We start from the raw sequence: 16,796 nt of genomic DNA, 5'->3' as shown, positions 1-16,796 counted from the left end.
AATAAAGTAGTGCACGCCTAGTTAAGTATGAATTTCAGATAAATAGTGAATAATTTTTTAGCGTAAATTGTCCCCACATGTTGTACTCTCTTTTCAGTTTTGGTTTTGGCTTGTTACATCTGAAAACCCTAAAGTTGGGTAGAAATACAGTGGAGGGATATTACATATCGCCAAATGCCCTCAGTGCTCAGGGGTTTGCCATCCCTTTGGCATGTGTAGCAGACACTATTGGTGCCGTGTTCACATCCCCCAGCTCTTTATATTTCTGTGCCCACTGGACAAACCCTGTGTTTCTTAGCCTGGTAGCTTTCCCTGGCATGTCAGGCTGGAAGAGTTGGAAGATCATATCACCCCTGGATGCAGCCCTCAGCCACTGACTGAGTCGGGTTGGTGACTAAGAACCTAAATTGCTTGCGTCTCTACCGGGAGAACTCTGAGGTGCATGTTCTATGTTGCTTTCCAGAGCTCCCTGGCTTGCTCATCGTGGTGGCTTACTGGATAACCCACCGCTTATTGCTTTATCCACTTCCCTGTCTTGCCTCCATCACCTCTCACGGAGACCACTTGTCTTTCCATCCTTGTCCCAAGGTCTGCTTCTAAGGGGACCCAAATGTAGAAGCATGCAAATGTCTATTAATAATGCCTAACTGGCAGGGGCAGGGAGAGGGTGTTGTTGGCCTGGCTCATTATGGGGGTGGCAGTTGGGACAGGGACACAGGTGATTCCTAAAGAGCCCTGATGGACTTGTTAGGAAACTCTAGGGAAGCAAATAAAAGGAGAGAGTCAGGAGATGACAAAAGGGGCAGTGGTTTGGAGACCAAAACACTCTGGGTTCAATTCCCAGCTCTTGCATTCTTCACCCGTATAGTATGGTACATTGGGTAAATCATTTGCCCCTCTGTAGCTTTGGTTACCTCATCTGTAAAACGGGTATCATAATAATAAATGTATACATTGATGCATAATAATACTCTGGGAGATCCTTATTGTGAGGGTCAGATGAAATAATACATGGGGAACTACTTTATAAACTATAAAGTAGTGCATACACATTCCTTGTATTAACTATCTTGCCAAGGTATTGCTGTCCTATTGGCATCAGTCTCAAGGTGTAGATTGAATAATGACAATAAAAGCTAACATGAGGGCTTACATGTGCTAGGCTCCGTTCTAAGCACTTCCCATGTACTAACTAACGTAATCACCACAACAACCCAACGAGGAGAAGGTACAGTTATCATCCTCATTCTACAGATCAGAAAACTGAGGCAAGAAGTCAAGTCTCTCATCCTAGATCATGTGGCTTATAAATAGCAGAGCCAGGACTTGAACCCAGGGAGTCTGTGCAGAGCCCAGAGAACTGTAACCACTATACCGTCCTACCACTGAGAGAACATGTGTCACTTCCCACTTTTCTCTGTGAGCCTTTATGGGTTTGATGCACATCTAAGTCCCTTTGAAGGCTTGCACGCATTTTAACCTTTCCACTGCCCTATCTGTCTTATGGCACTTGTTGAAACGGTAAGTGACACTTCTTTTACTCTGAAACATCAAAATGTTCAATGGCTCGCTTCAGATGTTCAAGGATCCAGCACACGGATCTTTGTGCACATTACCCTTTTTTTTTTTTTTTTTTTTTTTTTTTTTTTTGTCTTTGTCTTTTTAGGGCTGCACCAATGGCATATGGAGGTTCCCAGGCTAGGGGTCTAATCAGAGCTGTAGCCGCCGGCCTATACCAGAGCCACTGCAACACAGGATCCGAACTGTGTCTGTGACCTACACTACAGCTCATGGCAAGGCTGGATCCTTAACCCACTGAGCAAGGGCAGGGACCGAACCCGCAACCTCATGTTTACTAGTCGGGTTTGTTAACCACTGAGCCATGACGGGAACTCCGTTTTTTTGTTTGTTTGTTTTTTACATTACCCTTCTCTTTAATGATCTCATAAATGCCAAGCACATCCTCTGGCTGGCTTTGTCTTTCCAGTTTGAGACTTTGTCTGTTTGGTCTCTCTTCATGTCATAATCTCTACAGCTTCTGCTTATTAGTCAATTCCTAACTAGAGTTTTGATTTATAGAACTGTATACGGTGGCCCAAGATGTGATCCATTTTTTTTGTACATTTTTTTTTTTGGTAAATGTGTCAAATATTACAAAGCCTTTTAAAATGAGATCTGATTTGGCTTTACTTAGAATAATTTTTATCTCACAGTTTTTGCAGAAAAAAGTCAAGAGCGGCCTGGGAATCTCTATGTTTCCTCAGAGAGCATCAGGAAAGGTAAGCCAAATGTCCTCAGCTTCCTTTTGTATGACCTGAACTTCCAGGTAGTAGAAGTGTTGGTATTTCAGTGATTTCCAGGTGTATCAGCTCCTTAGCATTGAAAAACATAGGTCCAAGGGATGCCCCGGAGCTGTACTGTTAGTAAGGGAGACTGGAGGTTGGAGTGCCTTCAAACATTGTACAAATTGATCACACCAACAGCATTAATACACCAAAAGGTGTCTGCAACAGCACACAAAAGCCCAATTTAAACATTGAGACTGATGCCAACAGGATGAAAGTAGGCAGCCCAGCACCCCGTCTTTACCTAATGATATAACCCCACTGTGCTATTTACCTACCCTATCTGTATTAACTAAAGTATGCTTTAATTCACCTTGTATTTGAGTGACAGTTTGCTAGCCAATAGGTAACACTTTTCTTCCTTTTTTTTTTTTTTTTGAAAGACCATTTAAGGAAGTTTGAGGAAATAAGTGCCCTTTTGTTCTTGATTAATTTCCTTGTGCTAAACAGAGGCATTCAGTATTATTCCACTGATGATTCGTTTGAAAAGGAGCCATGACACCATCTAAACATTCAAAAGCAGCCCTAAGGACTTTGGTAGTAGGAGATTGAAACTGGTTGGCTTGTGCATTTGCCCCGCATACCCTATCTCCCAGTACAAGTAAAGACAGCCTTGAAGAGGGCAAACCTGGGAGAAAAGTATGTGAGTGTATGTAGTCCAATGGTTGATAAGAATGATAGGTAAGCTTCTCTGAAGCTTTTTCATTACCCACTGGTGAAATTGTCTCTTTTTTTCCTTCATGCCATCTCCCTGAATGGGAGATGCCCAAGTGGAGTCCTGCTGGAAGAATTTTGAATCAAAGATAGCCCTACAGGAAATGATCAGTAAAATGTCAGGTCATTTTCACATGCTCCAGTGGCCCCATCACCTCTGCAAGTAGCTCGTTCCCCACAGAACTTAGTGGAGTCACAGCCTGGAGAGAGAGACGGGTTGGCTTCATATTTCCCTAGAATCTCCAAAGCAGAGAGCTATAAATTTTTAATGTGGAGGAGGGTCTGGCACAGGAACAACCCAAGGAGAGCCAGTTGGGACCCAGCACCTAATTTATGCCTGGTGACACTGGGTCTAGGTCACAATTCCATTAGCATGTCAACCTTCTTGGGGATTTCATGCCCTTGGGTCCATAGCCATTGTCCCCTATGCTGCCTGGAGGCAGGAGGATGGCAAGGGCTAGAAGTGGTGCTGGGAGAAGCATCCTGGTTAGACTTCCCTGTGTGTTCTCTTTTGGGAGTGGATTTTAGTCTGAATCGGTGGTTCTCAGTTGGAGGTGATTTCTCCTCCCCGCCTCCATTCCTACCAGAGGACACTTGGCAATGTCTGGGGCACTTTTTGTTGTCACAGCTGAGGAAGGAGGTATTATTAGCATCAAATGGGTAGAGGCCAAGGATAAGGCCTCATCTTACAGCGCACAAGACAGCCCCTCCCCCAAGCACAAAGAATCCTGCAGTCCAAGATGTCAATAGTGCCACGGATGAGAAAGGCCGGTCTGAAGACTTCTCAGTAATTGAGGCTTAGAGGATTCTATGGGCCCACCCAGGGGATGCCATATCTTTCTAAAATGTTGTGGCCTTGTCTACTTTAGTGTAACAGGCATTGAAATTATTAACTGCAGCTCTCTTTCTGATTCCATGTCACACCTCCCCTTTCTTGGTTCCACACACCCTCTTGAGCCCACCACCAACCTCCTTAACCCTACTCATCCAGTCAGCAATCCCCCCGGTGTGAGGGGCTGTCAAGCTAAGTCACCGTCCTTTCCAGAGCCACCTGTCAGACCGTGGAGGGACAGGCCTCAGTCGAGCATATACGACCCTTTTGCTGGGATGAAGACGCCAGGCCAGCGGCAGCTTATTACCCTCCAGGAGCAGGTGAAGCTGGGCATCGTCAACGTGGATGAGGCCGTGCTCCACTTCAAAGAGTGGCAGCTCAACCAGAAGAAGCGGTCTGAATCTTTTCGCTTCCAGCAGGTAACAGACTCTGGATGGAATTTGTCTCCTGTCTGTTTCTCTGCCAGACAGTAGAGAGAGCTGGGTCCACAGCTGGCTTACATGTCGTTGTAACCACACACCTGTGGATGGGCCTGAGCACATTTGTTTGCGTGTCATGGTGAGTCAGCGCACATGTGTACCTGTCACCTGTAGTTTGTAACCACATGGCTCCCCGGCTGAGAGCTGGATGGCTTTTCTTGTTGTCATGAAGCTAGAGATCAAGGACTGAGACTCAACAGTAAACCCTAATAATGCGTCTGCCACTTCTCTCTGCATGCGGCCCTATATACATCTGCTTTCCAGCGTTTTCCTCTATCTACACTTCATGTCAACACTCCCACAGAACTATCACACTTTAGAACTAAAGAGAACTTGGACAGTTCCCAAGAATGATGATTAAATTAACCAAACCAGTCACAGACATAAAACTACTCAAGTTAAAACACATGAATGGAGTTCCCACTGTGGCTCAGCTTGTTACAGATGACTAGTAACCCTGAGTATGCAGGTTCAGTTCCTGTCCTCACTCACTGGGTTAAGGATCCGGTATTGCCATGAGCTGTGGTGTAGGTCACAGATCTGGCTCAGATATCGTGTTGCTATGGCTGTGGTGTAGGCCGGCAGCTGAAGCTCCACTTTGACCCCTGGCCTGCAAACTTCCATATGCCGCAAGTATGGCCCCAAAAAGCAAAAAAACAGAAACAAAAACCAAAAAAGACCCCACACTCACATACATACACACCCACTCACACTCCACACACACACACACACACACACACACACACACATGCAGTCTCCATAGGTCTGCATGCAAATACAAAGACAAAGACCTGCAAAGACACCTACCCCAGCAGTTACCACTCAGAAGGAGACTGACTGGAGGGCTGGGCTGTTAGAGGAGACTTGCTATTTACCTGACGATGTAGAACTCCACACAGTGAGAAGTGGGGACACAAAAGCAGCACTTGTCCAGCTCTGACAACAGTCTGGGGCACTGTGCTATGTTGAATGGGCCTGATGTCTTCCACCCCTCGCGGCGTACATGTGAAATCAGTGTCATTGCTCTCATTTTATAGACCAGGAAGGCAAAGAGGTGAGGAGGCAGAAACCGGATTCAAACGAGCCCTTTCTTACTCTGGAGCTTGTGCTTCCTTCATTCTTACCTTCTGCCTGCTGAGTCCCTAAAGCAGGGTCACCCGCTATGCCAGCCTGCCTCCCTCTCTCTGGGGGTCCAAATGCAGGAAGCCAGGGCCTTCCTCCCTCAGGAGACCCAGAGAGGCTGAAGTGCTGCTGGGAACAGGCTGATCCTGGCCAAACACTGATTTTCTTTCCCTGTGCCAAGTTGGCACCATGTAGCAGAATAGTTAGGAGAAGCCAGGGCTCCAGAGCCAGGCAGCCTGAGTTCAGCCTTATCCTGCCTCTTCAGGCTAAATGACCTTGGCCTCTTTGTAACTCTGCTTTCCCATCTCTGAAATGTGACAGCAGAGGGTTAGACGATGTAAACCTTATAAAGCCTTAGCATGCCTGGCACATAGTAAATGTATAACAAACATCAGCTCTCTTTGTAGATCTACCTTTCCCTTGAACTTGCCCAAAGTCTTGGGTGGAGCAGACAACGGGGATTCATGTTCAACATGCCAGAGAATCCCAGTCCAGGGGAGTTGAGACTGCTCTGTCTTCTGACAGCCTCCTGGTACTCCAGAGCACCCCCATCCAAGGACTGCAGGCTGTGAGGACATTCCTAGGCTGCCCTTTCATCTTTTCCCTCCACCCCTCTGTCCACTCCACAGTCTCTTTCACTTCCCCTCCCATGAGGAGGAACTTCCCAAGTTCCCTTCAGCTCCTTCTCTGTGCAGGTGACTCTTGAGTCTATGTCTCCAGGAACACCTTTCCAGCCACTGTCTGGCCATGTCTCCCAAGCTGCCCAAGACCTGTAGCACATCCAACAACAAACCATCCTCCAGTCTGCTCCCCTTGCCTGACTCTCTGTGTCTGTTCTCTGCAGTGTTATCTTCCAGACACTGAGCTTCAGGCTTGAGAGTCTCTTGGGCTCTCCTTCCACTCTCCCCCACATCCAGCCAGCTGCGTATCTATCTTGCTTGGCCTTGCTCCATCACGTTCTTCCTCTTGCCTCTGCTCCTTTCTTTGCATTCCCCCAGCCACCTCCCAGTGCTGGGTTCTATCACCTACATCTGTCCTATCACATCATCTCCAGTGGGTCTCCCTGCCTCCAACTCCTTCGCCTCCTCTCTGCCAGACCTTAAAGCCCACAACTTTCAGTGTTTTCCTGATGCTTCCTAGACCAAGCTCAGTCTCCCAGCTGCTGTTGCAACCCAACCAACCTTTTAGTCCCGCCTCCACGGCTCCCTCACAGGAACCTTCTGCTCCAGCCAGGGTCTGGATGTTAGTCCCTGGGGCATTTCCCTAGAATGCTCAGACACTCAATTTGGAGATGGTTGTTGTTTATAGGCCTAAAATAGCAATAAATTTTGACCCTTACATGTCTGTTTAACATTTATTGAATGACGTGATAGACCTGACTGCAGGATTACAGGAAAGTACAAGACCTGGTTTCTTGCTCTTTGAGAGCTTACAGTACCTCTGAGGTGACAACACCACACACACACACACACACACACACACACACACACACACACACAGTACAAGACAGCATAGCCCAGTGCCAGATGGCATGGCCAGCACTAAAGACTGAAGCAGCTAGGGTGGGGAGCAGCTTAGAAGGTGGGCCTTGACCCAGGCGTGGAACTTTATCATGGAATCAGTGTCCCTCAAGGTCAAGGGAATGGTGTGAGAACACAGTCTCAGAGGTAGGAATGTGGGTGGAAAGTTTGAGCACATAGGAGACTGGCTTGGCTAAGAGGCATCAGGGAGGGTTGTGGGTTATAAGGCTGGGAACCAGAGAGAAGGGGAGACATTTTCTTGTGGACCAGATGTCTTCTCTTCAGGCACAATTTCTAAAAGATCTTGGATTTCTCTGGGGGCCGATGGCAAATGCACTCAGCCTCATTTGCATGTTAGACATGTTATTGCAATGTGATATATATTTTACAATAGCTTAAAATCAGAAAGAAACTCTAATGCCCAGAGGATGTAATTCTGATATATACTTTAAAAATAAAATAAATTTTTTCCAGGAAAATCTTAAACGGCTAAGAGAAAGCATCACCCGCAGACAGAGAGAGAAGCAAAAATCAGGAAAGCAGACAGGTATGTGGCTTCCTGGGAGTGCCGCATGGTGGGGGACTTTGCTGTGGTCTCTTGTCCTTGACTCTCCTTTCTGCTAGGGACTGAGTGGGTAGACTGCGTGCTCAACACCTGTCACCCTGTTTACAGATGTGGGTCTCCCACTAGGCTATAAGGCGGGTAAAACGGCTCCTTTTGGGCATCAGCTTTGTCGTGTCAATTTTGTATATCTAGCACCTGGAACATAGGGCATGTCATCCAACGAATGAATGAATGGCTTGAACTCTGCATCCTTCCATCCTCCACCAAAGAGGATGACAATGCTTTCACCTGACTCTCTCCTTGGCATTTAGGAAGACACATGGTTTTTTTTTTTTTTTTTTTCTTTTGAGCAGAGAGAGGAGACTCTCCCCTTCTCATAGTGTGTGTTTCTGATTCAAGCAGGGAACTGTGTCACTGGTGTCCACACCACACCCTGCTTTGGGAGCCCAGGTCTCAGGTGCAGCAGGGCTCCTGCCATGTGCAGCAGCAGTCCAATAGCAGGGCCATGGATTCCAGTTGTGCACACTGAGGACCAGGCCCCTCTACTCCCCTTGACTGTCCTCTCCAGCTGCTTCCCATGTGGCACTGCCATCCCTGAGCGAGGAGTGGGCATTTGCCTACACTGCACATCCCTGCTGAGAGCCTCTGGCATGGTGGGTCTCTAGGATTTACACTGGCAAGCCTTATACCAAGAACTGCTGGCAAGAAAAGGGTTTCAGAGACACTCATATCTTGAATGGAGCTCCATTACATAAAGAACTAAGTTAGTACATAACTTCTGTGGTCTGTCTCCAGTTGCCCTCAACAGCCCGAACTTCCCATGAGCTTGGTCAGGCTAGTAATACCGTAGTCTTCAAACTGGACATTTTTCTGCCACAGGCCCCTTGCTCATGCCTCTTCCTCCTCATTTATGTGAGACTATCAGACTGCAGGACCCAGTCCTGGCAGCCCCTTCTCAGTGAAGCCTTCCTAGACCCCTCCTGGCCATTGTACTTCTTCCCCATTGGAGCATCTGTAGAACCTACTATCCTGTCCATTCATCTGGCACTTCTCTTTTGCTGCCTCTGATTGTTATTACTTCATTCCTTTAAACCATCAGCAATTCCCAGAAGTTCTGTCTCCAAAGTGCGTGTTATCATTTCTGACCACCTTCCACGGGACAACTGCATCCAAGCCACCATCATCTCTTCCTGGATTAATGCAGGAGCCACTTCAATTGTCTCCCTATATCCATTCTTATTCTCCTACAGTTAATCCTACAATCTAGAACCAACAGTCTTTCAAAAATAAAAATCAGATGATGCTATTCCCTTGCTCAAAACTCTCAGGGGCTCTTGTCCCACCCAGAGTAAAAATCACACTCCTCACTGTGGCCTTACGAAGCTCTCCATGATCTGACCCCTGAGCTCATTCTCCACTTTCCCCCACACCTTGTGTCCTGGTTGCAACGGACTACTTGTTGCTCTGTCAAGCCAAGAGCATTTTCCCCAGGGCCTTTGCACTTGCTGTCCCCCTTCCACTTCTCTCCCCACATCTTTCCCTGTTGGCTCTTTTTCATCCTTCAGAGATAGGCTGTAAGCTTTTCTGCTCAGAAAGATCTTCTCTGCCATTCTTTCAGAGTAGCCCTCCACAACTCACTCCCTGTGCCATTGCTCACCCTCCTCACAAATCACAGCTGGCCTTACTCTTTGTTTCTATTCTCATGGTTATTTTCCACTCCCTTTCTACTTGCATCCCTGTCACCACCATCTATGTAAGCTCCGTGAGGGCAAGAACTTGTCTGTCTTGTGTTCTGCTGAATCCCCAGTGTGTAGCACAGTGCATTGGTGGAGCTCGAGAAATCTCTGTTGGCATGGTTGATTTGAGTAAAATATTTGGTGACACCATTTATTCATTCCACAAATACTTACTGAGCCACCAAGCACCCAGCTGACAACAGAGACCTACAGGACATGATCTTCACCATCTGGTAGCTTACGAGCTAGTCTTTTATTTATGTAGGTCTGGTTCTCCCAGCTAGAGCCTGTCCCACAATGCATAGCACTGTATTTTGCATACAATTATGAGCCTAATGAATAGTAATGATTTTGACTACTTGGAAGAAGAGGGGTAAAGAGGCTGTCATCACGGCAGAAGGTCTGAGAAGTCTTCCTCAGACAAATGCTTAAGGACTAAGTTCTAAATGTATGCTGCCACTAGCCACACTCTTACTTGTCTGCCTTCTGGCTGAGAGGAGGAGAAAGGTGAGAAGGCAGAAAATCTGTTTCAAGAACTGCAGGCATCCTAGAGTCAGACAATAGGGCTCTAGGTGGTAAAAGGGCTGAGGTGCTTTTTAAAGCTAGAGCACATAAACCCAAAGATAGAAGCCTTGTTTAAATGAAGCATTTCAAGCTTTTAAATATAGGCAGAATGGGTTCCCATCGTGGCTCAATGGAAGTGAATCTAACTAGCATCCAGGAGGATGTGGGTTTAATCCCTGGCCTCTCGTTGCTGTGAGCTGTGGTGTAGGTCACAGACACAGCTCGGATCCTATGTTGCTGTGGCTGTGGTGTTGGCTGGCGGCTACAGTTCCAAATCAACCCCTAGCCTGGGAAATTCCATGTGCTGTGGGTATGGCCCTAAAAAGACTAAATAAATAAATAAAGGCAGAATGAGGAAAGCTGTGATTTGATGCTACATGCGGTGTCTGAAGTCTGGTGAGTCATAGTTGGAGTCACATGTGCTCGGCAGCCTGGCTCCAGAACCAAGCTACCTGTGCCATCACACCTGTACCACACACCACAGCTCCCCCCCTGGAGCCCCTGGAGATATTGAAGCAAGACAGACACACTTGCCAAGGAGTAGAGGGGTACAGGCCTGGGCCCTGGGGCCAGCAAGGTTGAGGTCATTTCTGCTCACTGTTCACCCCTCACTAGCTGGGAGCCATGGCCAAGATACTTCACCTGCCTGAGCCTCAGTCCTTGTCTGCAAAATGGCACAAATAAAAGTGCCCACCCAGGAAATTTGCCGCGAGGATTCAGTGAAATAGGGTGTAACTGGGGTCTAGACCAGTGTGCGGCCCGTGGCAGCAGGGAGGCACTCTCAAAACCACCTGCACGCCAGCTGGTGGCATCTCAGCCAGGGATTCCCAGGAAGAGTGCCTTGGGCTGGGACTCACCATCCAGGGGCCAGGCCAGTTTCATGGCTTTTGACACAGTATACAAGTTCCCCCATGGCTAATCAGGCTCCAAATAAATGATACCCACCAGTGGCTCTAGTCTAAATTAAAATGTCAATGTCTAAATTTTTCCAAAGAAACATGGTTTAGATGCTCTTCTGTCTCCACCCCCATACTCCTTGTGAGGCAGACCCCCTGATTAGGATTTTTTTTTTTTTTTGAGAAGCGGAAGGGTTAAGTACTTTTACTTTTTACATCAAGGGCCTTAATTGATGCCCTAACTATAAAAAGATTAAACTATGTATAATTTGACTCTGAGCAAGAGTGGCTGGGGACCACAAACAGTTCTCATGGGGAGAATGTTCTACCATCAGCACCAAGAGTCTCCGTTTTTGTTTTTTCCTGTGGTAAAATACACATAACATAAAATATATTATTTGGAGTTAAATGTACAATTCAGTGGCATTAAGTACATTCAAAGCATTGAGCAGCCATGAACACTATCCATCTCTCGAGCCTTTTCTTCCCTGACAATGATTTGAGTGCAAGTGGCTGATGTGGGAGGTGATCCGGGCAGCATAGGGCTGGAGGAAGTGAGAGGAAGGAAAGGCATGGCTGCATGCAGCTCACATCGTGGAGACTGGAGCTTCATCTTCCTGGAGCTGCTGGGAGTCAGTGGGGAGCACTCTGGAAAAGTTATCCCTCTCGAGGGGCATTTAAACACCAGCTCCTGGAGTTCCCGTCATGGCGCAGTGGTTAACAAATCCGACTAGGAACCATGAGGTTGCGGGTTCAATCCCTGGCCTCGCTCAGTGGGTTAAGGATCCGGTGTTGCCGTGAACTGTAGTGTAGGTCGAAGATGCGGCTTGGATCCCATGTTGCTGTGGCTGTGGTGTAAGCCAGAGGCTACAGCTCCGATTAGACCCTAGCCTGGGAACTTCCATATGCCACAGGAGCGGCCCTAGAAAAGGCAAAAAGACAAAAAAAAAAAAAAAAAAAAAAAAAAAAGAATCTGTTCATGATAACTCGCCAGTCTCCCTTCAGCCCCAGGGAGCTGTTTTTCTCTCACCGGGAGAGTGCAGAGCGCGGATGGTGTGGGAAATCAGAGGAGGGCTGGCCTGACCTGTGCTTTGCTGATCACCCCAGCTGCACGGAGAAGAGTATCAATGTTTATATTCTGGGTGTGTCTGTGGCCAGTGCAGGGCAGGACCAGGAGGAGCAGACTGGGTCCCGGGAAACCTGGGCTCTGATTCCTGCTTTGTCACTGAGTCACTTCATGGTCCAGGACTTTTCCTTTTAACCACTTTGTGTCTCAGATTCCTCATCTGTGGCTACACCTGGCTTATCTACTTAATGGAGTAGCGAAGTTCAAAGGAGGAATAATAACATATGTGAACACACTTTGTGAAAAGTAGTACGCAGTATAATGATGATAATTATTTTTCCTGGCAGTGTTCCTCTATTCAAAGAATATCGGGATTTTTTAGACATTTAGACTGGCTCTACTTGACGTTTTGAACTTTTGACTCTCAACTTTTTTCCCTGTATATTTTACTTTCCTTCCTCCTAGAACTGGTCGAGAGTTGAAAATTGTCTCATTGAAGTGAATTAAGCAGATAGGAACCTCCCTTTAAAAGACTGTTGTTAAAAAGCTTGGTCAGGAGTTCCCGTCGTGGCGCAGTGGTTAACGAACCCGACCATGAGGTTGCGGGTTCGATCCCTGCCCTTGCTCAGCAGGTTAAGGATCCGGCGTTGCTGTGAGTTGTGGTGTAGGTTGCAGATGTGGCTCGGATCCCGCGTTGGTATGGCTCTGGCGTAGGCTGGTGGCTACAGCTCCGATTAGACCCCTAGCCTGGGAACCTCCATATGCCGTGGGAGCGGCCCAAGAAATGGCAAAAAAGACAAAAAAAAAAAAAAAAAAAAAAGCTCGGTCAAAGCCGAGGGGGTGGGTAGGTGTCACCTGTTTGGGCTCTGAGACACCAAAGGCTCACACCCACATGAGATATACCCACTGGACTCTGCCCACGTGCTTCCAAGCTTGGGCAGATGCTTCCACCACTCTGTTGTAACCAAGAGAGCCCTAGGACCTGAGAAAGATCTGTGTTACACAGAGACCTGGAAAGCTGGGTTACTACTAGGACCAGGCACTACACTTGGCACCAGAGTCTCTAGAAAGAGGAAAACGTGAGCCCATGCAAACCAGCAGTTCCCCCCACCTTTTTAATATTCTCTCTGCAGAATGTTTCCCACACACTTGGTCTACCCTGCCCTGGCACCGGCTCTTTCACGCTCTGCAAGTTTACCCGTTTACCCATCTTGGCGGACCTCAGGCTTTGGTAAACAGAGCCACCTCTGCCACTGCACTCCCTCCACTTCCTGCCACACCTGTCCCCTGAAAGAGGACAGGCAGAGGAGGAAGTGGTTCCTTGAAAATAAGAGCACACATCCCCAAAAGTCCAGCCTTCCCAAGCTTACACCACTTCCCAGAGGCCTTGCCCTGGGGCTGTGGGGTGTCCAGGGCCTCAAGGGGTCACTTTCATGCTTCCCTGGGGAGTAAGCTGGTCGGACACCCACAGATATTTTGTCCCATTTGTCAGCTGGAGTTGTTTTCTGCTCAGAGCACCCAAGGCGTGAAATCTAGGAAGGAAGAAAGACTAACAACTGGGCAGGTCTAAGCCAGTAAAGAGATCAGGTTAAAGCCTTGCTGGGCAAAGGAATAATCTGTCTTTCTGATTCTGTAGGGTATAAACCACTGATCAGCTTTGCAAGTTACGAAATCTTTCACAAGCCTGGTGGACATCATTTCATGAACTCTCTGGACTGTTATTGTCAGTCATGGACCACCCGCCCATCCTCTATCATTTATTAAGGGATTTAGGGGCAGTCTGCATAGCGATTAAGAAGCTAAATTTTGGAATCTGGGTTCAAATTCCAGCTGTCCCTGCTTACCAGCTGTGTAACTGGGAAATGGGACATGCTACTTCATTTCTCCGTACCTTAGTTTCTGTTGGGAACAATGACAATACTATTTATTTCCTGGGTGTTGGGAGGATTCAAGGAGCTAAAAATATGGAAGCTCTTAGAACTCTGCATGATGCACAGAATAACCTATTATTACAATCAGTGGTGTCTGTAACCCCTCTTCAGAAAGGGAAGTAATTCAGAGGGCTCCACAGCTGTGACTGGCAGATCTGGGGCCCCAAACCTCTCCCTAATCACATGTTCTTTCTACTACCTGATGTGAAAAAGGGCATTTCTCTGCATCTCTCACATTTCTCCATCTCAATCTTCTGTCAGCGATTGCCACACAGGATTCTGTGGTGTTTCAGTGGCAGGATTGGCAAGATGCTCACCTCCTCCCCCCTTGCACCGCCCCTTCTGCTTCTCCCCCCCACCCCCACCCCCACAAGTGAAGGATGCAGGTGGAGAGGGAGCAGCCCAGCAGTTTGGTAAATGGCATGCTGGAGCCTTAAAACTTATCCCTCTTTCCTCTAATTCCAGACTTGGAGATCACGGTCCCAATTCGGCACTCACAGCACCTGCCCGGGAAAGTGGAGATTGGAGTCTATGAGAGTGGCCCCAGGAAAAGCGTCTTCCCCCCCAGGACAGAGCTTAGACGAGGAGACTGGAAAACAGACAGTACCTCCAGCACAGCAAGTAAGCAGATGACCCCAGTGCCTTCACAGCCTGACTCCAGCAGGAGCATTTGGGCTTTGGGAACTTGCTCTATTGTGAACCTAGAAGACTTTTTTTTTTTTTTTTTTTTTTTGGCAGGGGGGCTGTGCCCATGGCTTGCAGATAAAACCTGAGCTACAGCACAGCCGTGACACTGCCAAATCCCTAACCACTAGGCCACTAGGGAACTCCATTTTTTTCCATTCTTTTTTTTTTTTTTTCCCCAGAAGATCTTAACTAGAGCCTGATTTAGGCTTAGAAAATATAAGAAGTGGAAGACATTTAGCCTGTGAGGGTGCCTTTTTCAGGGGGGCCAAGATCCTGTCCTCAAGCATCCCCAGAGGTCAGATTGCATGACAATTATTACTCTATCACTTTTATAAATGAAAAAAAATCTAATCATAGTATAAGTTAACATTTATTGAGCATTTACTGTGTGCTCAGCTTCTTCCACAGATTCTCTGATTTAATTCTCATAATCACTCTGCAGGATAGGTCCTATCACCTCTATTTACCCTTCCTCTAGGTTAAATAGCTAATAAGTGGTGGTGCTCGGATCTGAATTCAGGCAGACTGGATCCAGGGCCAAGACTCTGCTTCAGCTGTGGTCAGGGGAAGGGAAGGGCACAAAGTCGGAAACATTAGGCAACAGAGGACTCAGATTTGCGAATTCCAACTGTACAGGCAAGTTGAGGTTCTAATTTGCAAATGTCTTCCTTTTGGCTTGAAAGCTTGAATAGGGATCTGATTGCAACAGACAATACACACTGATGTGCAGGCAGGAGCTGGGGCTTTGTTTTCCGATCCAAGGCGGTGTTAGCTGACTTCAGACACACCAGCTTCACCAGCCAAATAAATCGAGTGTCCCTTCTTTCATACATTTTAGTCTTATCAAAACAGCTAGGCGAGAAATAAAGGAGCAAGAGACAAGCTGAATTTTAGGGCTCACATCTCCTTAAATGTCAGATGGAGCACCCCCAAATGGTTGTAGGAACAGAAAGGTCAAACTTTTCTGTATCACAAATCCATTTGAAAATCTGATATGCTCTGGATGTGCTTCCTATAAAAATGCATGTGTGTATGAATGCACACACACACACACACACACACACACACACACACACACACACAATTTTGCCCAACCATGGACTCAGCTCAAGAACCTCCTTACTTTGTTTTGTTTTTATTTTTCTTTTTAGGGTCATACCTGCAGCATATGGAGGTTCCCAGGCTAGGGGTCAAATGGGAGCCACAGCAACTCTGCATCCAAGCCGAGTCTGCACCCTGCACCACAGCTCACAGAAATGCCAGATCCTTAACCCATCGAGTGGAGCCAGGGATCAAACCTGTATCGTTGTGGGTTCTAGTCAGGTTCAAAACCGCTGAGCCACAATGGGAACTCCAAGAACCTCCTTACTTTATTAATGGAGTGTTTGTAACCCAGAAAGGGAAAGTGTTTTCCCCAAAGTGCAGTAGCCTGTCAGTAGCAAAGTGGGAGTAGAACCCAACCCCTCTCTCTGCCACTCTCACCTGTTGAAACAGATCTAAAGCGTATCACATAACCACTTGGGAAGTCTGGACTAGACAGAGAAGAAAACCTCCCTTACACATTGGGGGATCATGTATATCCAACTCCCCCATCCTGAGACAATTTAGGGACTTTTGACAAGTTCAGAAACAGGAGAGGTTCTCCCAGTGATCACAGGTGGCAGAGGAAGCCGGGGCAGGTGGCCCATCTCTCAGATGTGTCGTGGAGGAGAGAAGCGGTATAGACACTCTTGGGGTGAGGGCAGGGCTTTCTGGGAGGAGGGGGAATTTAGCAAAATAAATGCAGAGTACTCATTTCGGGTTCAGATTAATTTAAACCATCTTATGCATAGGTTTTACTTTGAGTTAGCTTGGAATGAGAATAGAATGAGAATGACTTTAAGAAGCTTAAAGTCAGCTTCTTGGAGTTCCCTGTGGCATAGTATGTTAAAGATCCACCACTGTTACTGCAGGTTCGATCCCTGGCCCGGGAATTTCCACATGCCATGGGTGTGGCAAAAAACAAAAACAAAAACAAAGCATGCTTTCTTACCTTGTATGGTGGTTTACTGCCCAGGTATGGCTGGCTCATTGGGTTAGAAAATGTTATTAAATGCTTTACTCCAGTCTCTGTTATACAGTCATCTATTGCTATGTCACAAACTACCCCACAATGCAGTGGCTTGAAATAGAGTCATTTATTTATGCCTGATTCTGGACTTGTCCAGGACTCAGGATGGTTCACCTCCACCCCCTGTGGTCAAGCGGGGTCACTCATACAACGGTATTCAGTTGCGAGAGGCCCCAAAGAGCCTCTCGCTCTTCAGGGCCTCTCTACTTGTGGCCTCTAATTCAATAGC

The 16,796-nt window shown here is 47.2% G+C and overlaps 1 protein-coding gene across 13 annotated transcripts in view; it reads left to right on the top strand.

The window, feature by feature from the left end:
- The window catches only part of PIK3AP1 (phosphoinositide-3-kinase adaptor protein 1), a 265,570-nt gene that overhangs the window by 234,721 nt on the left and 14,053 nt on the right, over positions 1 to 16,796 (top strand). For 8 of the 13 annotated variants that reach the window (XM_013983580.3, XM_084992877.1, XM_084992875.1 and 5 more), the window contains 4 exon segments: positions 2,214 to 2,279; positions 4,105 to 4,310; positions 7,487 to 7,559; positions 14,236 to 14,391. In XM_013983580.3, coding sequence (XP_013839034.2) covers positions 2,214 to 2,279; positions 4,105 to 4,310; positions 7,487 to 7,559; positions 14,236 to 14,391 — 501 coding nt within the window. 13 annotated transcript variants of the gene reach the window in all.

The sequence above is a fragment of the Sus scrofa genome, chromosome 14, assembly GCF_054392235.1.
Source record: "Sus scrofa isolate SSC_HxYL_T2T_F1_AM1 chromosome 14, Sscrofa_HxYL_maternal_Yorkshire_Landrace_v2.0, whole genome shotgun sequence".
NCBI classification, from domain to species: Eukaryota; Metazoa; Chordata; class Mammalia; order Artiodactyla; family Suidae; genus Sus; species Sus scrofa.
Note: the sequence above shows the minus strand (reverse complement) of the source record. Positions and strands in the feature narration are given on the sequence as shown.